This window comes from Branchiostoma lanceolatum, chromosome 15, assembly GCF_035083965.1.
Source record: "Branchiostoma lanceolatum isolate klBraLanc5 chromosome 15, klBraLanc5.hap2, whole genome shotgun sequence".
In the NCBI taxonomy this organism is placed as follows: Eukaryota; Metazoa; Chordata; class Leptocardii; order Amphioxiformes; family Branchiostomatidae; genus Branchiostoma; species Branchiostoma lanceolatum.
The window spans coordinates 58708-86639 of NC_089736.1; the positions used below are offsets into that span (position 1 = coordinate 58708).

Sequence of the window (27932 nt, forward strand, 5' to 3'; positions counted from 1 at the left end):
ATGTGCTATTGCCTTGTGAACAAGTAGTGATCATGGGGCGCTAGAAGTGCAGAAATGGTCCCCAAATGGCGACAAGCATTTAAATAACCCACCGTGATAATTTGACTGGAGCCCGGCCCTGTTTGCCATGCCATGTGACGGTTGGTAGGTAAAATCTTTTCGCGACAATCAGGAGCGTCTCGCGGCGGTCAAAATTGGTACTGCATGCAGGTTCGATGCATACTTGTTCAAGGCGTCGCACTTACAAGATGTGTTGATTGTGGGCGGAGCAGTACCAAATCCACATAGTTGTCCAGATCTCGGGATCTATCTATTACGTGAACAATACATTCTCTTTGTAATACAATGTTCTAGATGCTTCTTCCTTTCCAATTTTTGTCTGGCCCAAGAATTCAGCACAAGCGTCGCGACTCGTGTTGCTGGTTAGGCTGAACTAACACGCTACAAGGAAAAGGTTGTTTTTCAGGAAAAAGAAACTTGAAAAGCGCTCTAAGTTTGTTCGCCCTTAAGCTTGTCTAGAGATTGCGTGAAGTGCAAGATCAGGTGCATGTGTGAAAATGTCGCCATTTTTCAGGACCGCCAGTTTGAGACGCAGATTCACCAAGAACTTTACAGCAAGCAAATACCCACCCACCCGTACCCGCCTTTTGGCAGCAGCCGTCCACTGGGACAGAACTTTCTGCAATCTCACGGTTCAGACCGTCTTAGGGGGTAGGGTTCCCTAGTGAAATATTCTCTTTGCATTTACATATACTTATACTTGTAAGTGGCGGCGTCCCCCGAAAAATACATGTGGGGGGGGGGGGGCAAAATCAAGCTGAAACCCTTGTGTATCTTTTCACTAATAGAAATGTTCTAACTTAGCTTAGCACGATTTGCCTCAAAATTAGATCATTTCAGCGGGTCAAGATTTCAACATTTTTACGACGTTAGCATACTCCGGGACCGGCCTAGGATTGTCGTGCCGCCGGCGGATATGTCGAGACGGCGTCGCCCCCCAAAGCTCAAGCTGAAGCCCTTCTGTATGTGCTCAATCTATCAGCAAAATTTGCCCCTCAAAATTCAGGAAATAGTGTTTCAGGGCGTCAAGATTTCAACAACTTTTCAAGAAACATAGGTCGGGAGGCCTAGGGCTCGAGGGCGTCGCACCCCAAAACTCAAGCTGAAACCCGTCTGTATTTTTTTTATATCTAGAGATGTCATTAAACTTAGCTTACTTTATCAGCCCAAAAAAAATTGCCCCTCAGAATTCAGGAAATAGCGTTTCAATGGGTCAAGAATTAGAATTTTTTCTGTGGGAGCATGTCGTGCCTCTGGCAAGAAAATCTTTCGGGAGGGCGCCGTCCCTCCGAATTCAAGCTGAAACACTTTTGTATTTCTTCTTACAAATAGAGATTTCATTTAAGTTAGCTTATTCTTCCAGCAAAATTTTCCCATCAGAATGCAGGAAATAGCATTTCAGAGAGTCTAGATTTCACCATTTTCCGGGGGAGCATGCCACCGGACCCCCCTAGCCTTCGGCGCTCGTCATAGTGAACATTTAACCTCAAATATCTCGGCCCACCATACAACATTTCCTGCCGCCGCCTCTGCTTGTACACATATCCCTGTTTATCCGTGTGTCGCGGCAAAAGGCGGTTATACTGGCTGTACAGATGCAAGTGGAGGATCCCGCTGTACAAAACAAGCGACTCTACTATACTTGAGATCATTCTAGCAGCTGTATATGACCCGCTGTACAAAACAAGCGACGCTACTATACTTGAGATCATTCTAGTAGCTGTATATGACCAAGCCACCACTCAGACTTCACCGCTACTCAAAACAGCTGTGCGGAAGGACAGACCGCAGAAGTGATATTTACACGCTTTATTCACTCCGACTCCCGTCCTCAAACCTGACCCGACTGAAAGGTCGTGTATCTGATAGGAAAACGCATTTTAGTGACTTCTTTTAATAGGTCCCGATAGCTAAGGAGCACTCAAATCTACCCAAGTTTTCAACGAATCATAATTACAATATCTCTTCACGGAAAGCTGTCTATAAATATCTAAATGCTGGTCGGAAGACTGACCAAGAATCGAACTGACATATACCTTAACTGAACGCACATTTAGTGGGTATCTAAACATTTCTTGTCTGCGTCAAACTTGGTATATTTTGTAGTCTTTATTCGCACTCTGTGACGTTACTGACGTTATGATATAGTCGCACCACGAATCTTTCAGTCGTAAGCCATTGACTAACAGTAGTAGCAGCTGTACTTCGGCTTTCTAGTCTCTAGTCGTTGTACTCCGCATTTTGTACCCTTTAGGCGTTGTACTCCAGACTTTGTTGTCTTTAGTTGTTGTAATCCGGATTTGTAGTCTTGAGTTGTTGTACTCTGGAGTCTTTAGTCCTTGCAGTCCGGATGTGTAGTCTTTAGTCGTTGTACTCCGGATTTTGTAGTCTTTAGTCGCTGTACTCCGGATTTAGTAGTCTTAAGTGGTTGTACTCCGGATTTGCAGTCTTTTGTCGCTGTAATCCGGATTCTTTAGTCATTGTAATCCGGGGTCTCTAGTCGTTGTAATCCGGAGTCTTTAGTCGTTGTAATCCGGGATGTCGTCGAAGGAGTACCCCTTGACGCCCCTCCAGGCGTTGTAGGCGATGAAGACGTGGTAGCCGCCGGGGATGAAGACCAGCAGGCCGAGCAGAAGGACGGGCCAGGTCCGGTCCGCGTACTGGGGGTCAATGTACACCCCCGCCAGCAGCAAAGCGCCAACCTAAGGGGTAAGATAATATTATCAGCAGGACGGGCCAGGTCCGGTCCGCGTACTGGGGGTCGATGTACACCCCCGCCAGCAGCAAAGCGCCAACCTAAGGGGTAAGATAATATTATCAGCAGGACGGGCCAGGTCCGGTCCGCGTACTGGGGGTCGATGTACACCCCGGACAGCAGCAAAGCGCCAACCTAAAGGGTAAGATAATATTATCAGCAGGACGGGCCAGGTCCGGTCCGCGTACTGGGGGTCGATGTACACCCCGGACAGCAGCAAAGCGCCAACCTAAAGGGTAAGATAATATTATCAGCAGGACGGGCCAGGTCCGGTCCGCGTACTGGGGGTCGATATACACCCCCGCCAGCAGCAGCGCGCCAACCTAAAGGGTAAGATAATATTATCAGCAGGACGGGCCAGGTCCGGTCCGCGTACTGGGGGTCGATGTACACCCCGGCCAGCAGCAAAGCGCCAACCTAAAGGGTAAGATGATATTATCAGCAGGACGGGCCAGCGCGCCAACCTACAGGGTAAGATAATATCATGGAAGCTCATCTGTGTTGTAGCAATCATAATACAGTGCTCAACTGTCTTCCAACACTAAGCTATTTACGGATCAAATTGATCCTGAAGAAGGCGACGGTGGTCGTTGAAAATTTGATCCGTGAAAACATTTGTGTTGGAAGAACGTTTAGCACTGTATTATGTAAGATACTAGTGATATGCAAAACCCAGCATCACCCAAAGTGGACGTTTTGCACCTGTTTGGATCACAATGATTTGAAATGCTTTTCCGTGTCCTACCAGGAATACCTAGGACGGGGGTGGGAGGAGTCAAGGACTTGCGCTCACAGAAAGTAAAATCGGACCCTACATTGTTTATGTATCATTATATTGTTGGATGGCGGCGCTGATACAAGTTTAATTAACTTGAGTGCGCCGTCATCTTGTCTGTTTTTCTTTATTTCTGTTTTGATAATAAACAAGAGCTTTTAAAAAAAGCTGGCGTTTCGGCTACGTTTATAAGTGTGAATTGTCTTTTCCCTTTACTTGAAGTAAAATCTGCCAGAGGAAGTCACTCAAGGGCTGTTCAGTCTATAAGAAAAATTGTCATTTTGGGAAATGAGTACTGTTTTAATAGAGAAAGGCAGATTGGGGAAAGCAATTTTGAAGTTACGTCACTTAACTTAAGTGCTTTTGAAAAAGCTGGTCTTGGCCTACAACTTGTGCTTATTTGTAAAATGTATAATAGGCTCATTATAAAAGCTATCAATGTAATTATGTACATGGCACGCAATAAAACATAAAATTTGAAAAAGCACCATTGAATCATCAGCACTATGGTAATTAAGTGAAATAGAAGTTCATAACAGCTAAGGTTCTATCTAAAATGACTACCAAATGTCAAACAAATCAACAGCTACCGTATTTCTTCTAATAAAGGACGCACCCCAAATAAAGTGCGCACCCCCGATTTGGGCTTCACCGCAACCCCAATCACGCCAGCTGAGATACTTCACAGAAAAACCTTAATAAAGTGCGCACCCCCCATCTGCCGCTGTCGCTCGGCGCGTCTCCAAGATGTGACCACGCCCCGGTATTCGGCACGCTATGAAGTCCTGGTGTCTTTCTTAATCGTTCCATTTTCAAGGAATTTTCGGGAAAACATTACCATTATTTGGGGTCAACACTAAACCCTCTACTCCGCTCAAATTTTGAGTAAAACGTTTTGAAGTTTAAACGTCACGCTGCTGAGAACCTCGCGCCAGGATATCTGACAAACTCCCTTGATATTGAAGGACCAGACGACGATCCGCTTGATTTCTACCGGGCTAGTCAAAGACAAACGTGTAAAACGCATTTTGAGATAAAAATAAAAGTTCGTCTCTCGGCATTTATGCCGCAAAATACAGCGTTGCATTGACGAAATCATTTCATTTTCGATCACCCGCCGCCATATTGTTCAAATCCTGCTGCCCCAAGATGCATTTCGCGTGTTACGTAATCATCATCACATGATCGCATTACGCGTCTCTGATTGGTTATTGCTGCAGCTGAAGGCGGGAATATTGCAGACGAAGTGCATCATGGGGCAGCAGAATCGCGGTCTAAGTTTTTTCTTTGTCTGAAATGTTACACATGAAAACGCAATAAAAACGCGGTTTTATCGACTACATAGCAACATTATGGTGAAGAAAATGTAAAACCAAAAGATGTTTTCGGGAAAGCATACATTTATTTGCCGATTGATGGTGGCTTTTGCGTAATTTTAGCGATCAATGAACCCGGAAGTGTGCCGAAAGCGGCGTGGGTTTTCGCGTTTTATCCGTCAAAACAAAAACAAAACTCCCGCTGAAGCGAACTCCCATATGAAAATTCCCATAGTTTTGTGCCGAGGGGCGCCACTTTCCACGTCCGTGTTGTCTGAATGAAGTCGATACTGAACAATGGAGCATTTGCTACTGTAACAAAGAATCGCTGTTTTGCAAACAACATCAAGAGCCTCTGTTTACATCGGGGATAGAAGTTTAGTGGCGAGTGTTTTGCAAGAATCATCTTACCGCGCATAGGAGCCGCTGCACGGTATTTTCCATTACAATGAACAGAAAAATTCGAATGCCGGGTTTGGAATCTATGAAGTCCTGTTCATAAGACAAAGGCCTTGTATATATTAAATGAATATTTAAAAATAACAAATATAAAATATTTCTTTATTTATTAATGAAAAAAATGATATTCATAAATATGATATTGATAGATTAATATAATATCAATATATATTTTTGATATTCAATATCTAAAAAGAAAAAAAAATCCATGCACGGAGACGAACCCGGATCTTCTAGGTCCGAAGTGCTTGGCGTTGCCAGATCGGCCAAGCTGCGGTACGTAACAATTTACTCTGGACGTAATGCTATAACCTCACTATATGGTATCATTTATGCCGATTTTTGCTCGTTTTCTTGACGAAATCATTTTTTTTCTTCTGCAATCTTGTGGAATAGATGTAATATGGTCATTTTTCAGGATATCAAAGTCCGAAACCACAATGCAATGATATTTCCGAACAGTTGTAGCATTTACATGCGGTCGCCGTCCTGTGTCACATGCAAATCTGGCGTGCCTGCCTTTTCCTGCTCTCTTGCCATATAAGGCAACGGCTATACAAGGATTTGAGAACGTATTGCCATATAAGGTCTTATTGTGTGCGACACAGTGTTGAACCAAGCATGCATGCTTGAAGGTAAAAGCCAGGACATTGCGTTTCGGTGCGAAAGCACCGAAACGCAAAAAAAAAATTATGTAACCCACCGTCAGTAGCGCCGATCCCAGCAGGAAGAGCACGGCCGCCAGCCCGATGGCCTTATATGGGACCTTCCGCGGGGGCCGCTCGAACTGCAGGTCTGCGGGGGGAGGGAGGCACGGGTTAGAACAGCCGCACGAACTGTAGGCCGGGGGAGGGAGACACAGGTAAGAACAGCCGCTCGAAAGGCGTGTTTTTTGGAGGGGGACAGGTTAGAGCTGCAGGACTGTAGTCCGCCGCAGGGCGGCGCTAATGACTAGTGTCCCGGTACTACAGCCCTACAGTTATACAGCTACATTGTAACTTGTGACGTACCTATGAAGCCGTCATCGTCCTGCGGCAGGCGGCTGTACCGCGCCCCGGCCGTGTTCGGGCGGGAGTTCCTCATCCTCATGGCGGGAGGAGGGGCTCCGGGCGCGGGAGGTGGGGCTCCGGGCGCGGGAGGTGGGGCTCAGAGAGGCGGGGATCCGGGAGGCGGGACTCCGGGAGGCGGGACTCCGGGAGGCCTTCAGCTCGGCTCACGTCTCCGTCTGGGGACAGACGTGACATAATAATGATGAATTTAAGACTTACATTGATGATGATAATAACAATTTCATTGCAAGTTGTTGTCTGAATTTATTCTCCAAGCAGGGGCTTCGATCGAGAGGGGTAGTTTTGTCCGGGATTTTTAACGTTCCTCCGGACAAAACTACCCCTCTCGATCGAAGCCCCTGCTTGGAGAATAGTCTGAAGGGTAATTGCGAGTAACAGAACAAAACAGTGAATAAAGGATAGCACATGTATAACACAAGACTATTCAAATACTGAGGCATGACATTAGCGTCTGTTTTCCCTGTGTTTTCTATGCAGTTTACGGCATATTTTCGCTCATTTTGCAGCTGCGATCTACAGTATGGTCGCTAACGTTTTGGGAAACTGGCGAATATCGGATATTATCAAGATAATCGATTGGGCGTGGCCTCATATGATTAAAAAGATATCGTGTTTTTTGCGAGATGATGACACCTGTCTCCATTCCCATCATGCAGTTCCCCCCTTCGCCTGCCCTCCCACCGGATCTCCTGTTTCCAAAGCAAACCAACCGACAACGCGATATTCTATTTTCAGCGCTGGTAACATAGATATATGGTGAAGACATTTCATTATGTGTCAGGGTTGGCAACATATCAATATATGGTGAAGACATCTTATTATTTACAGAGAAATTCAAACTCTACAACTGGATAAAAATTCGGAGATTTATTTCCGGACGTTTCGAGTGACATCCATCACTCTTCTTCAGCGTCACTAGAGTGATGGATGTCACTCGAAACGTCCGGAAATAAATCTCCGAATTTTTATCCAGTTGTAGAGTTTGAATTTCTCTGTATATATTGTTTACCTGGATGTCTAACCTTCACAAACACATCTTATTATTTTTCAGCGTTGGTAATATATCCTTATATGGTGAACACATTTGATTATGACAAGAGCCCGCTAGGGGGCCCGAAATTTCGGCACATCTTACTGAAGCCACGATCAGCAAAGAAGTGAAAGTTGTTAAAAGCCGTTAAATTGTTTGTTGCTCACTTTAGAGTTATTCCCAAGCAAACCAGAAAGCTAATGACACCGGTCTGTTTTCTGTGCCTCATGTTCAACAATAAACAAAGAAAACGGACCGCATTGGGTGGAGGGTCAGTCGCGCGGTCAAAGGTCAACACCAACGAAATAAAGTGACAAAGAACAGTTATGTCAAATGATTGATTTAAACATCAACGCCTATAAAAAGCACTGCACATAAACTGACAGCAGAGAACCCAACAACCCCCGCACACGGAATGATTGTTTACAATCGCCGCAGGGGGAGTGTGGTAAAGGTGTACTTGCTTTTATCATCATTGAATTGAACAGAAAACATAACAATTCACCACGTTGTATTATTACAGCCAGTAAGTACCCCTCTGAGTAATGATGCTACAAGGATCGCTTCCTTTCACGGCGATGCATTCACTACACAAAGAGCAAAAAGCCGAGGGAACTCGTCAATGAGAAGTAAAGGTCAAAGGTTATCGGTTGCTTCATGACGCTAATTTAGAACGCACACGTCTACAAACGCCATGGTCGATTCAATAGAGCCGAGAAAGTCCAATCCGACGCCTTACGCTATGGAGCTGCCAGCATTATTTGTGTGTGGACGTGTGTGTTCCCTAGCCGTGGCGACTAACGAAGGGAGTTTTTGCTTGATATTACATATACTATCCCTTCTTAGTCGTGGGGCAGTGCAAAGTTTGACTTCTAGTATAGTGACGCCGGCCTTCAAACTTGCACGCCGGGCCCGATTCTTGTTCTCCCTGAACTCCTAACACCCTTACCTGCGACACCGGTCACTAAAACGACGCCGGAAACCCCATGTTAAGCCACAGCGCGACCAAACACGGCACAAGTCAACTGAATCCATACCGGGCCGCCATCTTCCTTCCTTCCCTGTGACGACACGACAGCAGTGCGCGTGCGCGAACCTGGGTCTGACCCCGCCCCGACCTCCAGTTCGAGTTTGGATAAACATAGCAGCTGATTCGCGCACCGCGGGTTCAATAACATGTAGAAAGGAGTAGAGCACACCTGATTCAGTATAATCATCAGTTATGTAGGAGTTTTGTCCAGTTTATAAGGTAAATTTGTAGAGTTTGATGTTTTATTTACATCATGGAGGAGTGCTGCCAGTGTGGAACATCTTTCACAAAGACTTCTAAGGGATATAACAGGAAAAGACTTTCTACAGTCACCACACCTAGATCCTATAAATCTGCATTTTCTGCTACAACACCAAATCAGAACTCGTTTGTCTGTTTGACATGTATAAAACTGCTCAGGGCCAAAAAAGGACTGAAAAAATCTGGTAAGAGGTCCTGGGAGGCCCGTCAGACTCCATCCAAAAGCCCTGGACCAAGGAAAAGGAAGAGAGTTTTACCACCAACCACTGGCATGACAACAAATGCAATCAGTTGCATCCAGAAAAAGAGCTTTCTTAAAGCCTTTCGCATTTTGCTTCATCATCCAGCTGCTAAACAGCACCTCGTGAAAGCATGCGGAGAAGCCGTGATGGAGGAGGTAAGCTTATTTGAATAAATGGCCTTCAATGGGAAAAAAATCATCTCTTAAATGTCATTGTTTCATCAATTGCATTTACCCGTTACTCCCTTGACACATGCCACCTGTAACGATTAGGGATGAACTCATTGTTTTAGTAATAAGTATACATTATAATAGGTCTTATCTACGCCTTCTCGATTCTATTATAAATAATGGACTCTTGGGTAACTCTTGGGCAATTCTGTAGTGTGACTGATAATCTGGTTGGGATGTCTATTTGCAGATATACTGTAGTCTGTTTTATGTTAATAAACAACATTCCACATTATAGAGGAAGAAGCTCATCAAGGATAAAGAGGGCCCACTAAGGAGAGACGTGACTGTCGACAGTATCCAGGGATTCACATGGGAAGACACTATGAAGTGGGCAAAGAATGAAGCACCCGTAATGATGGGATTATTGAGGGCAATGTTCCCAAGGCAAGTACTGGACAGCATTTAGGACAGTCTGTTATCTCTCATATAACTTACATAATGACCATGAATACTTTTTCCCTAAAAAAGAGGCTAATGCTTTTTGTTTTGCAGTTTCATCAATTTCAGACTACTAATTTCAGACCTGATAAGCATCTAAATTGCTTGTTGATGAATTGTAAGTCATTAGGCTACATTATCATGATAGCAATTGGTAATTGCCCTGCAGAATTGGCAGGTACATTACTTTACATCAGACCATGTTACCTTATGTATGGCAAGTAATATTTTGGAAACATGGTCAATTTATTGAGCAGAATGCCTTAAGCCTGCTCAATAGATTGACATTGTTTCCAATATATTACTTGCCATACATCATTTACATATACATAATGCACATCAACATAATGTGTTATCTGTCATCTAACAACCAGCTCGCAAGATCAAGCTACAGTAGACAGCAGGATGGGGATGATGCTCTCTATGGCGCTGTACAGTAACAAGCAGGTCAAGTTTGTCCAGGCTGGTCTGAGTGTGCAGCTGTGGAGGCAGGGGTGTCCCCAGAAGATTTTCACCACCCTCAATGCCCTTGGGATCTCCCAGTCACTGAAGTCTGCACGTGGGCAGGTGGACCGACTGCGGTTGGGGCATGACAAACAGCTGAAGGTCTGGAAAGAGGATGTAGAGGTAGATATCACCATCATTTGAGGCTTTTAATTGTCCTGACAGATGAACTTGAATTTTTAAAGACTTTGATATGTGTTAGAGTTCTGCTAATTATACAAAAAGTCGAAAAAAAGACACTCAAGATATTCATGCAGACCTATCCTTGTGGTTAAAGATATGACCCAATGTTGTGCCCTTGTAAAGGAGTCCAGCCTTCTTAGCTTTAGTGTGCTACCCAATCTCTGCTCCTCGCCCAAAGCTTCTTCCTCCAGGCTAATGATGACTTGCACCAGATTACATGTACTTAAAAACCATGTTTATACTTGGACATTTCAGAACAAGAGAGTGCGCAGAAGACTGCTGTTTGAGCAGGACATTGATGACCAGGGACGATGCTACTCACTTACATGGGACAATGTGCAGGTATACAGAAGTACAATATCTTAGGGTCATAAAATCAGCTATGAAAACATACAAATGCCACTTAGGTCTGAATTTAAGTCTACTAGACAGTATCATTCAACAGTTAAGGTGATTATGTTTAGGGGAAACATGTATGGGAACATATGTGTTCAATGTAATAAGATATGGTTATAATTTTGTGTCATTAGTTCTTGATAGGAATTTAAAATGAGGAAAAGACGACCAATATATGAACTCTTCATCTATCTCCTCCTATTTCCAGATGGACGTTCACACCAAGCACCAATCGGGAACAGCTCAAAACAAGTTCCTCCTGTGGGCACTTTGTTTTGCTCATTTGAACAAGGTGCCATTCCCCCTGGCTGACAGGACAGAGAGGATTGCGGCAGTAGATGTTGATCCGTTTGCAGTTCTACCTTCCCCAGAGGTAATTGGCTCCTAGATCCTAGACAATGCTCATGGTTGAGTTTTCATACTTAAAATTCACATGATGGAAAATTGATGTCTATGGATTTCGCACCATGGGAGCCACTTGCTGGAATGGAAAAGTGGAATTCTTGTACCAGAAGTGTAAACTTTGTAGCCACAGTGGGATCTTATCCCTGTGTGCAGACTGCATCTGTGCACAGCTATTTAAGTATAGAGTTAACATGTGGGGTTCATTCTACTGTAACAGTTCAATCCATAACCTTTATCACTGGAAATACCCTCTTAGAGGCCTTAGCCGTTCTTCTTTTCAACATGGGTGTTCCCATATCATCATGCATTATTTCATGAAATGATTACTGATGGCATAAGGTGGTAAGGTAGGTAAACCACATGTTAAGTTTGTAGTTTATGTACATGTCACTACGAACAGTCCAGTTCCCATTTTAATGTTGCTTACATCTGAAAGCTTACATTTACCATTTGCATAGGTGTACCACTCAATAAGGGGCAGGATGGTCAACATCGTGGCCAGGATCATCACGGACAACATTCCCCCACTGCAGTGCCTGAGGGACAAGGTCACCCGGCACATCCCTCACCAATACAGCCAGAAGATGAAGGAGAAGAGCAGCATTGTATGTATCATTAGCTTCAGCTATCTGAACACTTTTGTACTAAAACATTTTATACTACATGCTAAGATCAAATTCTATGGTTGATTCTGATACAATTTGTCTTCAGGTTTAAAGACAGACCTGTCATTATAAGTGACTGCCTCAACAAAAAATTTTGTTATTTGGTACTTAAATGCCATGGACTGATAATCTTTGTCACAGAGCTGACCCTCAGTTCCCATATTTCCATATGGCATTTGTCATATTCAAGTTAGCCAAAATGTTTTGTTGGAACATTTCAAGGTTTGATAGTTCAATTGAGCAAATTGAGTACTATAGTACATGTACATTTGTTCATTGCTTTCTTTTTCAGGTAAACCTTGGGGTTATGGCAGGAAATCGATGCCATCCGAGATACATACACCTTGGAATTCCGGTGTTTCCCTCACCTTGATTGGATGGCAGATAAAGCCTTCATGGGATTTGTAGTTAAGTAAGTAGTAGATGAAGCCCCTCAATGGGGAGTCAATGACACCGTGCGGCTACTAACTTCCAACCTGGACTGCCCTAAAGTTTGCAAGTCAGCAGTGTTTGTGAGATAACAGCGCATCTTCTCCTCCTTCCTTCCAACTTTAATTTGCACTTCTGTTCTGCACCATAACCAGCATGATTTTTCTCTCCCTTAATGCAGATTGCAGCTTCCTCTCCTATGCAGCAAATCCTAATATAAGCACCTTAACCTGGCAAGCTTGCCATCACTGCACCATGGCAACATATCCAGATGTTTTACTTCATGTACATGTTTAACTCTTGTTTCTATTTTCCAGGTAAATCTTGGTGTAGTCGCAGAGAATCCGAGTTCTACGGAGGGCGTCATCAAGATAATGGAGCACCTACACCAGTTTGTTCCAGAATCAGAGGGAACCCTGTGCCCAATCATGTGCTGTGGGGATGGCCTGTCCATCGAAAGGATGATTCACTGTAAGCGAGCCAGAAGCAATGGGGAAACCGCAAAGGAGAGGCTAGAAGGCCTGGTAGAAGGACCTCAAGAATTTCACAAGGAAATTCTTCTTCTCCAGGTGACATTAAATCTATGCTACATGTTTTATTTAGAAATACTATTTATATGCAAACACCATTGACCGCAAACATTTTTTATAAGAACTTTGAACTCCAAATGACAAATGCAGCTTTAAGTACATGGGAACCTACTGTGGAAACTTAGCTATGAGATTGAAATGATATGACATGTAACTAGGTTGTTGAAACACATAATTTACGTAAAGGCATGGCACATCCGTTATAAATCTAAAACATATTTTACACACATGTACAGGATACGATGAACATGCTCTTCACGCAGAAGAGTGAAGCTTGTCGTGGTACCCTATCTCAACTCAAGGCGTACTTCCGACACAAGTCCATGAAGCGGAACGTGCAAGAAAATGTCCAGCATGTGTGGGACATGGTTGAGGTACAGACATTTTTGTACATGTTGGCATTAATCTTCAATGTCAAAACTATGTCACAGAAAAAGTGGTCATAAAATGTACAAAATGCACCTAGAATATATTCTTGATGTCAAAGGACTGACTCCGGGCATTGATAACTTTACATACAACATTATTATTCAGCTTACAGCCATATGTAATTCTTTGCAGTTTGCCACTTGCGCCTATGTCTGCCTCATGGCAACAGACATGTCCAACATGAACACCGTACATGACGCCCCAGGCAACTTCCCTGACAACATCCAGGCACAGCTACGATGGCTGACTAACCTAGCTCAAAAAGTGGTAGATTTTTGCTGGCTTGCTACGGATCCTGAGGACATTCTTCAGTCCAGCATGGCAGCTAAGCAGATCCACACAGATGACAGTGAGGAATTATTCCCGTTCTGCAGTTGTATGGAAGGTATGGGCAATCCATGATTTCCTATCTTTTAATAGAGACACAATATAACACAAGGAAGGCCTGAATCTTTCGTATATTGTAAGACTACAAAGGAGACCACCCCCAAATAGAATTGTATATCCCACACCATATTGCTTGATACACATATTTCCATCCACTTCTAAAGCCTTGTTTCTTTACTGTGAAGGTTGAATAAGACTCATTTGAACATCAAATGAACGATTCTGTTTCTTTAATTTGTTGGAATCTAGACAAGGAAGACACAATGGTGCAGTGCTGCAGTTCCCAGTGCCAGTCCAGCTGGTTCCATCTTAGCTGCAGTGGCCTACAGAACCCGCCAGATGGAGACTGGTTCTGCTCCCCAGAGTGTGCAAATGATGGCAGTTACATTTACTGCCTGTGTCATGAGCGAAAGGGGGGAGAGATGCTTCAGTGCCACCTGAAACAGGACTGCCTCCACTGCGAGTGGTATCACACAGACTGCCTCACACAGGAGCAGCTTGATACCCATGGTACAGAGTTTATTTTTTGAGTCATTACAAACATCTGACTTGGTATATGAATAACAAATAAATAGATAAATAGAAATATATCATAGAAATTAATCATAGACTTTCCACCTGTTGCCTTACAACAATATGGCCATCAGTTGTAAAAACTCAGACAAATAGACATGTGATTTCTGGTTATAGATTTATTTATCACATCATCCCTACATATTGCATAACATGAATAACAGATATATTATCAAAATAATTTCGTGTTATGATAAATCACATCATAATGTACAACCAGATTATAACCAACAAATCACTTATAGCACAAATCTTCAACTGCATTTTCACAGATCCATGGTACTGCTCGTCAGACTGTTTGCAAGGGGCAAAAGATGAAGATAGTGTGCAGAACTACAGCCGTGCACTGTTATGGGAGGGACTGTGCCATCTTGTCAGAAGAGACACGGTGCGTGAGGGAGATGGCATGGCCATGGTAGACACGTGGAAGTTGGACATGCTGTCCTTCTGGGCCCGCAATCACTACAAATATTTCATAATCGGCCATCACATGCTGGCAGGTTTGTGGCCTGATTTCTTTTTCTACACCTCTAACAAGTTGCACATTACATGTCATAAGATAATGTTGTCAAGAGTACATTTTTCTCAATGGTAACAGTGATTCTAGAAATCATTAAAAAGTCATGTCTTAAAACGTGTTATTAACATGGCAGCTAATGATAATTAAATGAACAGTAGCAGTAGCACAACCGTGAATACATGGTTACATAGTTGACTTATGTACGATGCATGACATTGTTTCATTGTGATAGCAGAACATAAAAATCTGACATGTTCCTGATTCCTATAGATTGAAGTAACTCCAGTCAGTCATCGTGTTTTAATTGTACTTTTTCAGGAATCGGAGGATTTCTCCCGGCACGGCTGCGCCATGACCTCATCTGGAATAGGGTGGCCAACCTGAAAGGTGGTGCTGGCAGAAATATTGGACTTGACTTGGTGAATGAGTTCCTGAATAATGATTTCAAAGGTTTGTGTCATATTGTCTGTATCTAGGATTGATCAGAGGAATCGAAATTGGGCCAGACTTCAAGTGCTCGAATTGATGTTACCATGTAGATTGTAAATTTGCAATTGGTCCTTGAAACAAGAAGGAAGTTAATTTTTCATTTTACAGAAATTGCTAAGAATATTAGAATTCCCTCACTTTGTTGTGATTGAGCGATAGTGGTGAGATGCCTATGAGGTATGACTCATGCTAAAATGTAGTTCAATCACATTTCCAGTTACAGTGACTTATCTCAGTGATTGCATGACATTTATGTACTAGTATACAAGATCTACATAACAATATGTGTTTTACAATATCTACATAAAAATCTGTGTTTGGACAGAGATGCTTAAGCACGCAAGAGGGAGGTACACCGACACCCAAGTTGCAAGATGTGCCGAGATGGGAGGCCCGTTTGGGCAGGAACTGGACAGGATTTTCACCAGAGCGGGCCTTGGATCCTTCATCACGCACACTGTGACTACCAGCCATGACGGCAGATTCCAAGCTGACATTGCCACCTTTGTCGAAGACTTTAAGGAGGATGGACTGTTCGAGTACCTCCCAGGAAGACACCACACCGGATTTGAAGACTTCAAGTATGGCACAAGATTGAAGCATCCGCAAAAGATGGGAAGTAAGATGAGACAACTTGCTATGGAAATGGACTTGTGGAATGAGATTGCACAACACACATGACTCTTGAATAAAAGGACTCTTTTTACACAACCAAGAGATTTATTCAACCAACGTTTCGGTGACCATCTGTCACCTTTTTCTGGCAATTCTGATTGGTTCACATAGCAATGCAGCACAGGTGTTGCTGCTTATACATGTTAATGAGATGCAAACACAAAAAATTTACATATGACACAATCACAGGGGATGACATCAAAGAGGTACATGTATATCATCTTGAAATCTAGTTTGAATGATTATGATGTCTTTGCATCACAGACACTGCAGCATCCACTGCCCAGATTACACGCTGCAGACAAGTCATTCCTTTCCATACCCTGAACAAAAAGGTGTTCCAGCACCGTCTTTCTAATACATGTGGACTGACTGCTGTTGACCAATGCTATCATTCTGGCATCAATGAAGCGGGTATCCAGGGACCTAGGAAACACATACATCTTGGCATTTCCTTCCTCACCGTCCCGTGCACACCTCCCAACTTCCTGCCAGTAGGACAAAATGTCCTTAGAGGGTCCCCAGTGGACCACATGCCTGATGTCGCTGACTTGGACCCCCATACCGAATGCCACAGTAGCGACTACACACCTGAGGCTACTATCTCTCTCTGTAAAACGGGAGAGGATCCGTGACTGGCTGGCGGCACCAGTTTTGCCATGAAACATATCTACAACCTGGTTTTTGACGCTGTGTGGCTCTTCGGTGTAAGCCATCCCGCTGTCTTTGAGTTCTTTCATGATCCAGCCGAAGACTTGCCAGACTGTCGTGATCGTTCTGTGCAATTAAGAGAAATCTGTGTCAAGACATGATGAATGGTGCATTACTAGAAAATGTAACATCCAAACATTTGTACGTTAGAAATCTCAACAGCTATTTTTAGTTAAGTTAAACATAATCGGTGTGACAGCTACAGAATGTCAGGTATTGCTGATTGCTTGCTACTAAATAATGAAAGTATATTATGATGCCATGTACAAACCTGCAGTAGATAATTGTTCTTTCTGCATCTTTCCCCTTTTCCTTCAAATCGGTGAGCAGCCAGGCCAGTTCTGTAGCAAGCTCAGCTGAACACTTCTGTACTTGTAAGTGGATGTTTGGCCTGTAGTGTTTAAGGGATGTAATAGGTAGCATTATAAGAAAGATGACAAGTCTGTGCTGGACACATTTATTTATACAATTACATGTAGTATAAAAATGAAAAGAGCTGTGTTAATTAGGCTATTGTAACAGCAAAAAGGAATATCTTACAGATATAGAACATAATGATTCAATAAGCATTTACTGATCAAGAACATTTAGCAACATGGAAGTTCAACATGGCCTACCTGTTGGGGAGAACAGAAACCATTTCCACTGCCCCTTTGTCAAGGTGCAACTGCTCCATGACCTCGCCAACCATTCTTCCTGTAGCAGTTGCAGTCAGCATCAGGATGGGACACGACAGAAGACTTCTAACAGAGGAAACCTTACTGTATCCCTCTCGAAAGGAGGCACCCCTGTAACATAATATAGTGTAGGATCATCATCATAAATGTTCACAAGAGATTCAGACATGAAGGCAAACTGAAAGACAGAGCTTGTAACTATTGAACCATGATTATATAGATAATTCTAGTGATAGTATGAATCCTTAATGCACTCCTTAGAATGTACTGCTAATCATGTGACTTAATATGTGTACACTGCATGGAGAAAGTATCACTTCTGATGTAGAAAGTGAAAAAAAAAACTGAGATTCTGCATTGCAGGTTGAAGTGTAGGATAGATGTCATGGCAAAGGAGCAAAGTTTCAGCATAGCTCATATCAAAAAGGATATGTGACCAGTGTTATTATTAAGGTGTACCTCCTATTGGTCATTTAAGATTTAAGGGTCAGAGAAACTTTAAAAAAAATCAGGATTGGACGATTACCATGTGGTCATGCAGTGGACCTCGTCTATGGCCAACAGACATATGTCCTGTCTCCGGTCTCTTAGCCACCCCCACCATGGCTGCTGTAGGATGATTTCTGGTGACATGAAGATGAGTCTGACATGTCCAGCTAGTACACCTGAGAAGATGTACATATCAGGTGTTAAAAGACAAACTGTATGAAGTGTACGTTGATGAAATGAAACATTATCATGTGTTACCACCATACTAAGTTGTAAGTTTGTTACTTTATACATTGTACTACTCAAGTAAGAAAGAAAAGCATTGCATTAAGATGAAGAAAAATGTTGAAATTAAGAGGAAAGTGAAGGAAATGTAACGTTAAGCTTAAAAACTACCACTAGACTTTTGTTCATTCTTACTAAATGTCATAGATAAATGTGCATCATGTTCTATGCCTTTGTATCTTCTAATGCAAATTTACATAATCACGTATAGATTTTCTGTGAATAGCATTTAAATCCACCGAAGTTAGTATTAAAACAAGCATGCAGCTCAGCTGCTGCACATGCACTGTATTATGGTACGCATTGTACTTGAACCAGATACAAATTGAACAGCTTTTAATACAGTTCATGTGACTGTATAGCAGATTGTAAAGTGATAGATAGAAAATAGCATGGTGTAAACTCACTTCTGGCAGTCTCTGGGGACATGTCGCTGATGACCGCAGCTGATGAAATGCCCATTTCATTCCAGCGCTTCTCCTGGTCGAGCATCAGGGATTTCAGAGGACTAACTACTACGGTCAGATGGACCTTTCCAGGATAAAGCTTTAAAAAAAAAGAGTAAACACATGATTGCATAGTCTCTGTAATCTGTTTCCGGTATTGATGTCTTTTACACACAAAAGGAATAAACTGCAAAAGGTCTCCATGAGTTACTGTCTTCTCTCTATTTTTTCATCTTATTCAGGCATGACAATGAAGCAAAGTTTTACGAAAGTTGTAGTTTATATGTTTGCTGGATGTGTTTCTTAATTAGACAATTTATATGATTAATAGTAGTGGCATTAGTGCACATTGATAGAGTCACATAGAAGATATTAATACAAGCCATTACTGCTAAAGGTTGATTATTATTGATTACCAGTAGCAATGTATGTGACTTTTTATTTAAGATGACTTGTTGGAGTACATTTCAGTTGTAACAAACCAAAAATATTTTTGTGCACAAGGCACTTACATACAAGGCTCCAGTATTTTTTGTTATATACCACATGTAATTACCTTGTCCATCAATGTTCCATACAATCCAAAACAGTCACTTTTGCCATAGCCGGTTGGTAGCAATCCAAACACATGGTGTCCTTGTGACAAAGCAGACAAAATCCTCTTCTGTTGGTCCTTCAGTTGATATGGTAAGTTCAGAGAGGGCAAAATACCTTCCATGTTGCAAGGCAGGAATAGAAAGGACACTCAAATATATCTAACTGTTAAGAATGATCAGACAAGTTCTGATAACATGATTGTGGAAAAGTACTTGACTTAGGTAAATGTATTGTCAGATTTGATACCACTCATACCATTCTTCAATCAGCCTTTAATCATTTTTCATTCAGTCTTTCAGTTATTGAATTGACTAAATAAATATAATGACACATTTGGATAAAAGAATATTTTTAATCCTTTGATAAAAATCCATAAGTTAAGTTTGCCACTTGACTACCATTCGATGACATCATTGTGGTAACTTAAAAGTGAAATATAAACTTAAGAATTAAGATCATTGATTTATTTTCACTTATAAGATCTATAGTTGGTTTAATACTTCATTGACAAAATCAAACAACTAGATTGAAAAAAAAGTATTTTCATGATATGAAATGTGCCATATTGTCGGCATATCCGGGCCATTTAAATACTTTTAAGGTGGATATATACATCCTCCTTAAAAGTAGTTAAATGGCCCGCGGTGGACTCGCGGTGCGCGAATCAGCTGCTATGTTTATCCAAACTCGAACTGGAGGTCGGGGCGGGGTCAGACCCAGGTTCGCGCACGCGCACTGCTGTCGTGTCGTCACAGGGAAGGAAGGAAGATGGCGGCCCGGTATGGATTCAGTTGACTTGTGCCGTGTTTGGTCGCGCTGTGGCTTAACATGGGGTTTCCGGCGTCGTTTTAGTGACCGGTGTCGCAGGTAAGGGTGTTAGGAGTTCAGGGAGAACAAGAATCGGGCCCGGCGTGCAAGTTTGAAGGCCGGCGTCACTATACTAGAAGTCAAACTTTGCACTGCCCCACGACTAAGAAGGGATAGTATATGTAATATCAAGCAAAAACTCCCTTCGTTAGTCGCCACGGCTATGTGTTCCCCTGTACTCACCCCTGAGGACTTCGCGATTGTGTCTGTGTACAGCATGGTTATACCTGACAATAAAGTCCGCCCGGGCTCTGAAAGCGTGCACAGAACACAGAACACGGACTTGCCACTAATTTGTGGAAAAGGATCGCTTCTACCCGTACAGGTGGAGATGTGTAACGTTACATACGTGTCCGACAAGTGTAGCGCTGCGCTGTATGTTCGCTGGGACACGTCGGGTCGTACGGAATGATTCTCCGCTAACATGAACCTTCTGATGGAACAAAACCTCACGCAAATCCGACCCAAGTCTTTATCTCTCACGCAGAACTATGGACAGATCCGATCCGCAGCGCCCAGTGCCTCGCCGCTATGATATATAAATATGTACGCCTGCACAGAAAAATGGCACGTCCCAAACAGGCGCAGCCGGAAGTATCCTAGTCACGTGACTCGCGCGTTTGGCGCCTCCTGATTGGTGGGTTTCGGTTGACCTTTGCGCGTTATGATTTGCTTCCGGTTCGATCACGTTCGCATCGACATGTAGCATGGCGGGATGCCTGCCGATATTTAGCGATATTTACATGAAATATCGTCCATAACAACACGAAAATTGACACGGAGTGCAATGGTTGAATCTTTGTTGGTTTATTTCGCGCGTGTTGACCTCGTTTTTCGGGGTCAAACTGGGCAATTTCCGCACATCTCCTGCCGTGCATGTATCATTACACGTCATGCGCAAAGCTTTCTGCGCAGCTGCAAACATGCCTATTAGTAGGGAGAATTAGTCTATTCATCAGGCTGTGTATCCACGGCGTCCATTATTGTAATGGCAGTCTGGGGTTTCCTTATGAAATTTGTCTAACGCTGCTTGTGTACATAACTTATTCAGAAGTTCCCGCAGGTCGAAAGGGTTCTGAACACGCGCGGATCTTTGTAACCTGGTAATTCCGCCAAGTTTGAAGTTAAGCGCAGCCTTCGCAAACTCCGGGACTCAACGCTGCGCGGACAGGTCGACTGGGGTCACCGACGAGTCGTGCGGATAGCCTCGGCCCGGCCACAGGAGCGCGGGCTAAGGTAAGGGACCACGAGCCTGAGGTCTGGGGAAGGAAACACTTGTTGTCGTCAATGGGGTTAAATCTCCATTTCACCCCATTGTTGTTGATAACACTTTACAGGTCTTTACACTATTGGAAACGCCTGCTGTTGTTTATAATGTGACAGTCAGGAGTCAGCTGTAGAAGAACCGGATAAGGGGTGAATGAGTGAATTATATGATGTCCTTGCTACTACCAAACCGAAGACTCGACTCTTTTTCACAACACTTTTAACTTTGTAACTTGTCAGTTTGGGGATTTAGTCCCCACTATCACCTTTTCTTTCCTTACTATCTGCATGCCTGTTTTTAGTTTGAAGGGGGGGGGGGGTGAGGCCCTAGAACAGCCAAGTTTCTCTCTGTGTGTTAGTGTCTGTCTTAGTCGTAGTGCACAAAAACACTTTCTCAAAGTTCCTGCTCCGACGGTCTCAACCCACTAATTTCGGCCGCCATTTTGATATAGTCACGTGGTGTTTGTTGGCTCTCACAGGATGACGTCAAACGGTATACACGCCGACGTGGTGAGGTCAGACACTGTTACGTCAGGCGACGTGACGTCTGCAACTCCTGGTCACGTGACCACCACAACTACAACCTCGGCTCACGTGACCACCACAACTACAACCTCGGCTCACGTGACCATCACATGTACAACCTCGGCCTTGCAAACCAGCGTTGCTGCAACCTCGGCCCACTTGACCAGCGTTGCTGTAACCTCGGCCGTGCAGACCACTACAGCTGCAACCTCGGCCGTGCAGCACAACGTCACTACAACCTCGGCCGTGCAGCACAACGTCACTACAACCTCGGCCGAACAGACCAGCGTTACTGCAACCTCGGGCGTGACCAGCGCTGCTGAAACCTCGGCAGTGACCAGCGTTGCTGCGACCTCGGCCGAACAGACCAGCGTCGCTGCAACCACGGCCGAACAGTCCAGCGTCGCTGCAACCTCGACCGAACAGTCCAGCGTTGCTGAGACCTCGGCCAAACAGACCGGCGTAGCTGAAACCTCGGCCAAACAAACCGGCGTAGCTGAAGCCTCGGCCAAACAGACCAGCGTAGCTGAAACCTCGGCCAAACAGACCAGCGTAGCTGAAACCTCGGCCAAACAGACCGGCGTAGCTGAAACCTCGGCCAAACAGACCGGCGTTGCTGCGACCTCGGCCAAACAGACCAGCGTCGCTGCGACCTCGGCTGAGGAGACCAGCGTTGCTGTAACCTCGGCCAAACAGACCGGCGTAGCTGCGACCTCGGCCAAACAGACCGGCGTTGCTGCGACCTCGGCCAAACAGACCGGCGTAGCTGAAGCCTCGGCCAAACAGACCGGCGTAGCTGAAGCCTCGGCCAAACAGACCGGCGTAGCTGAAACCTCGGCCAAACAGACCGGCGTAGCTGAAACCTCGGCCAAACAGACCAGCGTAGCTGCGACCTCGGCCAAACAGACCAGCGTTGCTGTAACCTCGGCCAAACAGACCGGCGTAGCTGCGACCTCGGCGGTGAAGACCAGCGTTGTGACCAGGTAAGGCCGATTCTCGGGTACAAGTAATTTGGGCCCTGTCTTTAATCTTCAAGCCGATATCAGGATACCTGCCTACACCTGGGCTCACGGAGTGATAGTATAATGCCGGTCCCTTTAGTGAATAACCCACTGGCACAGATATTAGGGTTTCGTCATGAAACGTATCCGTGTATTGTTTACGATTTTAGTAAAATACAATGTATTCCTGAATGGCTATCATGATCTCACCCATTGTTTAAAGCCATCCCGCTTGAAATGTAATACACTGTACTAGTAAATATGTAGTTTTCCGAAATGACAACATGAATAACTAGAGTTCCACGACCTCATACCTGCGCCAAGTGATTTTAACCTTTATGACTGACGTATTAGGAGTGTTTCTCATCAATTATAAATCATACCAGTTGATTGTCTTAAAATATAACATGTCCAATTTGTCTTGAAATGTATTAAATGAAAATGAAATACAAGAATACTAGCGTTGTAGATATGAATATATACAAAAGCAAGCAACATTTACTAATGAAAGAATGAAATCGACATTATTATAAAGCATCCAAAATAATAGTCCAAATACACCCGAAGCTCCCACATAGAGAAACAAATATGAGTCTTGAAATCTATGAAATGAAATTAAAAATGTCGATCATATCTGCAGCCCGTTGTTTGTGTTCGATGTGAGGTAAAATCTAAGACAGATTTGTAAACTCTTGGCGCCCAAAGCTTCCGTGGCTTTGCTGGATGTGGAGTTCCAACCGGTTTATTTCCATATCTTTGATCAAAAATATTAATTAAGAATTAAAGTTGGCTCCCCAAGAAATACTACAAATTCTACCGGCTACAAACGCTCAACATCCGATGCGATGCGTTTTGCTTGTACCAGTTGCTCTCATTATGCCATCCAAAATGAGGTGCATTATCGCAGACTGTCATTTGAGTTTGACATTCTGGTTTCACGTCGATATTCAGCTCTACATTACCCTTATATATTGCACCGAAAGGCGCGATGAATCAATCTGTTTGTATTTGTATCACGTAGCTCTCAGAAAAATGTGTCCATGTTTTTGTTAAGATCGTTATGTGACATCGATATTTTAATTGCTGTGTAGCTGGCGGCCGTGTGATAGTTGGTGTATTCAAATGCCATTTCAGTAATGTAAGCTTTTAGTTTCACGTCAATCTCCAACTCTTCACGGCCAACAAACGGCCCCTCACAAACCACACCCACCCTTCGATTTGTAGCTCTGAGAGAAAATGAAGAAAGGTTTGTTAAGATCTCAGTTGCTTCATATAACATCATTATCTTAATAACTGTCCGTCCGGCGTCCGCATCAATGTTGGGTGTATCTAAATGTCAGCACTCATGGAAAGACAATTTCGTAAACATGCCATTGAATGAAAGTTTCTCTGAGCCGAAATATTGAAATCTAACAACAATGTCTCTGATGATGTCATCGTCAATGGAGGGAAGCGTGTTGTTATTAGTGTTGGTGACGAAATAGAATTGAGAAACCCAAAAACACGGAGGTAAATTAATAACGCGAAAGTGCGCGTCAGAAAAAGTGACGAATGGGTTTCAATGGTCCAGGTTTGAGTTCACTTCGCTCGTAATCTGCTTGTTGAACAGGTGTTCGAGGGAACGTTGATTCTTGGCTCAAACCTTTCTTCCGTCTTGGAAGTTACGTTTGTCTTGAAGACAAAAGACAAAAATTTTGAATAAAGTTTAAAGTTGGCCCCGCAAGCTCCGACAGAAACGCTTACTTGCTAACTTACGCTTACTCCTACTACTGTGCAGCGGGACTGCCCAACTCTCCAGACCGCCCGCTGCTAAAGGGACCGCCAGTCCACCCCCTAATGGGACCGCCCAACTATCCAGCGGGACCGCTGCTAGCGGGACTGTCCATCTGCCCAGCCCAGCCGCTGCTAACGGGACCGCCCAGCTATCCAGCCAGCCCGGCGATAACGGCGGGACCCACCAGTTGTCCAGCGGGACCGCCCCGCTATCCAGCCCGGCCGCTGCTAACGGGGCGCCCGGCGGGACCCACCAGCTGTACCAGGTGGTGCCGGTGGTGCAGAACGGCGTGCCGTGCCGCCTGCTCGTGCCGCTCAACATGGTGCCGCCCCAGCCGCCCGTGGGCAAGGCGGTGAGTAACGCCTACTGTTGTATATCCTGGTCCGTTATTGTTAACTTGTTTGTTTTTGATTACGGTTTATCACTGTTGTTTGCCCAGGTGCAGCCGACAGCTACCCGTTATAGTTTACTTATTTGTTGTTGTTGTTGTTTACGGTGTATCACTGTTGTTTATCCAGGTGCAGCCGACAGGTGACCAGCCGCGCACCGCGGGACCGTCGGCTCAGCTGCCGGCCGGCAGCAGTAAGTTCCTCCTGCAGCAGGTGAAGGTGGCGCAGGCGGGGCCGGCGGCGGCCTCGGGAACCTCGGCGGTGGTGCACGTGCTCAGTCCCGCCGGCTCCGCTGCAGCGGCCGGTGGAACCAGACCGGGGAAGGACGGGAAATTCGGGTCGGGAACAGTCATCAGTAGTGCCGTTAGCGGCGCGGTGGGGCCCGGCGGAGTCATCATCAGCCCGGCCGGCCCGAGTGCGACCAGCACCGTGCAGAAGGTGATCGCGGTGCCGCCGACCATCGCCCCGAGCAGTAAGGTGGTTTTGCCGCCGGCCGCGCCCGTGGCGACCCCGGGGAAGGGCACCGTTATCCAGGTCCCCGCGTCGTCAGTGGCGGGTCCCTCCGCTGTCTACAACATCATCAAAGTCACCCCTCCTCCCCCGGGCGGAACATTAACGATCGGTCCCAACACGCGGCTGGTTGTGGTGTCCGGGCCGTCCACGGGCGTGACGCAGAGCCTGGGCCCTCGGACCAGCGCGGCCCTCGGCAGCGTGGCTGTGGTGACGCCCACCGTGAAACCTGCGCCCTCGGCCAAGCCCTCCATCCTGAAGACGCCGGTGTCTGCTGTGCCTGTCGGGAGGCCCATCATTGCAACGTCGGCGGGACAGCACAAAATCGTGATCGTCCCGCAACCCACAACAGTCTCGGCCCAAACAGCAGCTAGAATCGTCCCGCAAACCATAACAGTCCCGGCCCAAACAACTGCCAGAGTCGTCCCGCAGACCAGCACAGTCCCGGCCATGGTTGTTCCCAACAAGCCCCCGGCCGCACCCAAACAGGTGTCCATGGTGCAGCAGAACGAGAACGTAGTTCTGATTAACGGGCAGCCCTACAAGCTGGTCCCGTGCCCCACCACCACGCACATCCCCGTGGACGCGCTCAAGTCCACCGCCGCGACCGCCACGGTCTCCTCCGCGGTGGTGCAGACGGCTGCTCCCGCCAAGGTAACTATCAGCTCGCCCGGCGTCCAGGCCGCCACGGTTCCGGTCAGTTCGGCGTGCGTCCAGGCGGCGGCTCCCTCCACAGTAACGGACAGTTCGATTCCCGTCACACGGACTCACATGACCACACCTAACAGACACAGCTCTGATGGGGGCGTGACGTCAGCCTCTGGGGGTGTGACGTCAGCCTCTGGAAGTTTGAGGACTGGAGAGACGTCCGGCTCGGAGACGGAGTCTGCGTCCGAAGCTTCTCCCGTGTCCAAGGAACGGGAGAGTAGCGAAGGGGCGGTTCTGAAGATTGACAGTGTTTACAGTCTGAAAGGTGCCTCCAAAGCCCCGGGAACTCCCCCTTGTACACCGTCGCTGAGCGCACAGACCATCTCTCGGGACAGCAGCGCATCCAACACCCTCAAAAACATCGCCACCATCCACTCTGCTGTCGTCAACACGCCCAAGAAGTACATCGTTGTTTACCCCAACAAACCGGCCGTGCCCCCCTCCCCACCGCGCGCCGTGAAACAGACTCCCGTTGCCCAGACGGTAAGTAAACTGTCGGAACCCGTGGAAACCAAACCGGGGACACCTCCCGCCTCCCCCGCCAAAGTTCCTGCAAGCAAAACGCCTCCTCGGCCGCCTACTCCTAAATCCGCCGACAGACGGCCCGCCCCTAAACCCGCGGACAGACAGCCCAGCCCCAAGTCCGTAACGGAGATGTACCACAGCTACGCGAAGGCCGAGTCGGTCGAGCCCCCCGCCCCCCAGGTGAAGCGCTCCGTCACGGCGCTGATGGTGCGCACCACGCCCCTGGGGAAGTCCACCGTGTCCATGGGGCAGGACGACGCCAACCCACCCGCCCTGCCGCCCAGCAAGATCTTCCGCCTGGAGCCGCCGCGACCCAACGAGACGATCCAGGACGAGCGCGTGCGCAGACTTAAGGAGATTCTCCGGGAGCGCGAGGCGGCCGTGGAGCAGCTCCGGAAGAGGAAGAAGACGTGAGGAGGCGGGGGGGGGTGTACGAGGGCGTGCGCAGACTTAAGGAGACTCTCCGGGAGCGCGAGGCGGCCGTGGAGCAGCTCCGGAAGAGGAAGAAGACGTGAGGAGGCGGGGAGGGGGGGGGGGGGTACGAGCGCGTGCGCAGACTGAAGGAGATTCTCCGGGAGCGCGAGGCGGCCGTGGAGCAGCTCCGGAAGAGGAAGAAGACGTGAGGAGGCGGGGGGGGGTGTACGAGCGCGTGCGCAGACTTAAGGAGATTCTCCGGGAGCGCGAGGCGGCCGTGGAGCAGCTCCGGAAGAGGAAGAAGACGTGAGGAGGCGGGGAGGGGGGGGGGGGGGGGGTACGAGCGCGTGCGCAGACTTAAGGAGACTCTCCGGGAGCGCGAGGCGGCCGTGGAGCAGCTCCGGAAGAGGAAGAAGACGTGAGGAGGCGGGGGGGGGGTGTACGAGGGCGTGCGCAGACTTAAGGAGACTCTCCGGGAGCGCGAGGCGGCCGTGGAGCAGCTCCGGAAGAGGAAGAAGACGTGAGGAGGCGGGGAGGGGGGGGGGGGGGGTACGAGCGCGTGCGCAGACTGAAGGAGATTCTCCGGGAGCGCGAGGCGGCCGTGGAGCAGCTCCGGAAGAGGAAGAAGACGTGAGGAGGCGGGGGGGGGTGTACGAGCGCGTGCGCAGACTTAAGGAGATTCTCCGGGAGCGCGAGGCGGCCGTGGAGCAGCTCCGGAAGAGGAAGAAGACGTGAGGAGGCGGGGAGGGGGGGGGGGGGTACGAGCGCGTGCGCAGACTTAAGGAGACTCTCCGGGAGCGCGAGGCGGCCGTGGAGCAGCTCCGGAAGAGGAAG

General features: G+C 46.3%; 4 protein-coding genes across 8 annotated transcripts; 2 read left to right on the forward strand and 2 right to left on the reverse strand.

Moving 5' to 3' along the window:
• Positions 1–1854: 1854 nt before the first annotated feature.
• LOC136421227 (transmembrane protein 230-like) lies at positions 1855–20578 on the reverse strand. Of its 5 annotated transcripts, XM_066408418.1 has the most exons (6): positions 20336–20578; positions 6556–6590; positions 6376–6468; positions 6069–6160; positions 3130–3232; positions 2952–3082 (listed from the first exon to the last, which is right to left on the reverse strand). In XM_066408418.1, the coding sequence occupies exons 3-6, from the start codon at positions 6452–6454 to the stop codon at positions 3066–3068; spliced, it is 291 nt and encodes a 96-aa protein (XP_066264515.1). In that variant the 5' UTR covers positions 6455–6468; positions 6556–6590; positions 20336–20578; the 3' UTR covers positions 2952–3065. The 5 variants fall into 5 exon arrangements, with proteins under 5 accessions (XP_066264516.1, XP_066264513.1, XP_066264512.1 ...); XM_066408419.1 differs by lacking the exons at positions 2952–3082; positions 3130–3232 and adding an exon at positions 1855–2762 and having other exon boundaries at positions 20336–20567; XM_066408416.1 differs by lacking the exons at positions 2952–3082; positions 3130–3232 and adding an exon at positions 2614–2856.
• On the forward strand, positions 10016–18728 carry LOC136421228 (uncharacterized). The gene is made up of 11 exons (XM_066408420.1): positions 10016–10296; positions 10612–10698; positions 10961–11125; positions 11616–11762; positions 12569–12820; positions 13078–13215; positions 13403–13655; positions 13907–14167; positions 14503–14730; positions 15069–15200; positions 15565–18728. Exons 1-11 carry the CDS (start codon positions 10075–10077, stop codon positions 15918–15920), a joined length of 2241 nt encoding a protein of 746 aa, XP_066264517.1. The 5' UTR covers positions 10016–10074; the 3' UTR covers positions 15921–18728.
• LOC136421226 (ATP-dependent helicase wrn-1-like) lies at positions 15938–18655 on the reverse strand. Its single transcript, XM_066408413.1, has 5 exons — positions 18484–18655; positions 17829–17967; positions 17243–17413; positions 16897–17016; positions 15938–16691 (listed from the first exon to the last, which is right to left on the reverse strand). Exons 1-5 carry the CDS (start codon positions 18653–18655, stop codon positions 16157–16159), a joined length of 1137 nt encoding a protein of 378 aa, XP_066264510.1. The 3' UTR covers positions 15938–16156.
• Positions 20579–20669: 91 nt separating the features above from the next.
• Positions 20670–27133, forward strand: LOC136421223 (uncharacterized). The gene is made up of 4 exons (XM_066408412.1): positions 20670–21222; positions 21732–22760; positions 24556–24904; positions 25071–27133. Exons 2-4 carry the CDS (start codon positions 21733–21735, stop codon positions 27096–27098), a joined length of 3405 nt encoding a protein of 1134 aa, XP_066264509.1. The 5' UTR covers positions 20670–21222; position 21732; the 3' UTR covers positions 27099–27133.
• Positions 27134–27932: the final 799 nt, after the last annotated feature.

Excerpts from the sequence above, each read along its gene's own strand:
- LOC136421227 (XM_066408415.1), bottom strand. The coding sequence starts at position 6,454 with ATGAGGATGAGGAACTCCCGCCCGAACACGGCCGGGGCGCGGTACAGC. Across the intron at positions 6,161-6,375 it reads GGACGATGACGGCTTCATAG|ACCTGCAGTTCGAGCGGCCC; the intron begins GTACGTCACAAG and ends CTCCCCCCGCAG. Across the intron at positions 3,139-6,068 it reads TGGGATCGGCGCTACTGACG|GTTGGCGCGCTGCTGCTGGC; the intron begins GTGGGTTACATA and ends CTTACCCTTTAG.
- LOC136421228 (XM_066408420.1), top strand. The coding sequence starts at position 10,075 with ATGGGGATGATGCTCTCTATGGCGCTGTACAGTAACAAGCAGGTCAAG. Across the intron at positions 13,656-13,906 it reads GTTCTGCAGTTGTATGGAAG|ACAAGGAAGACACAATGGTG; the intron begins GTATGGGCAATC and ends GTTGGAATCTAG. Across the intron at positions 14,731-15,068 it reads CGGCCATCACATGCTGGCAG|GAATCGGAGGATTTCTCCCG; the intron begins GTTTGTGGCCTG and ends GTACTTTTTCAG.
- LOC136421226 (XM_066408413.1), bottom strand. The coding sequence starts at position 18,655 with ATGCAATCATGTGTTTACTCTTTTTTTTTAAAGCTTTATCCTGGAAAG. Across the intron at positions 17,968-18,483 it reads GTCCCCAGAGACTGCCAGAA|GTGTACTAGCTGGACATGTC; the intron begins GTGAGTTTACAC and ends ACATCTTCTCAG. Across the intron at positions 17,017-17,242 it reads GTTTCTGTTCTCCCCAACAG|GCCAAACATCCACTTACAAG; the intron begins GTAGGCCATGTT and ends TAAACACTACAG.
- LOC136421223 (XM_066408412.1), top strand. The coding sequence starts at position 21,733 with ATGACGTCAAACGGTATACACGCCGACGTGGTGAGGTCAGACACTGTT. Across the intron at positions 22,761-24,555 it reads AAGACCAGCGTTGTGACCAG|CGGGACTGCCCAACTCTCCA; the intron begins GTAAGGCCGATT and ends ACTACTGTGCAG. Across the intron at positions 24,905-25,070 it reads AGCCGCCCGTGGGCAAGGCG|GTGCAGCCGACAGGTGACCA; the intron begins GTGAGTAACGCC and ends TTGTTTATCCAG.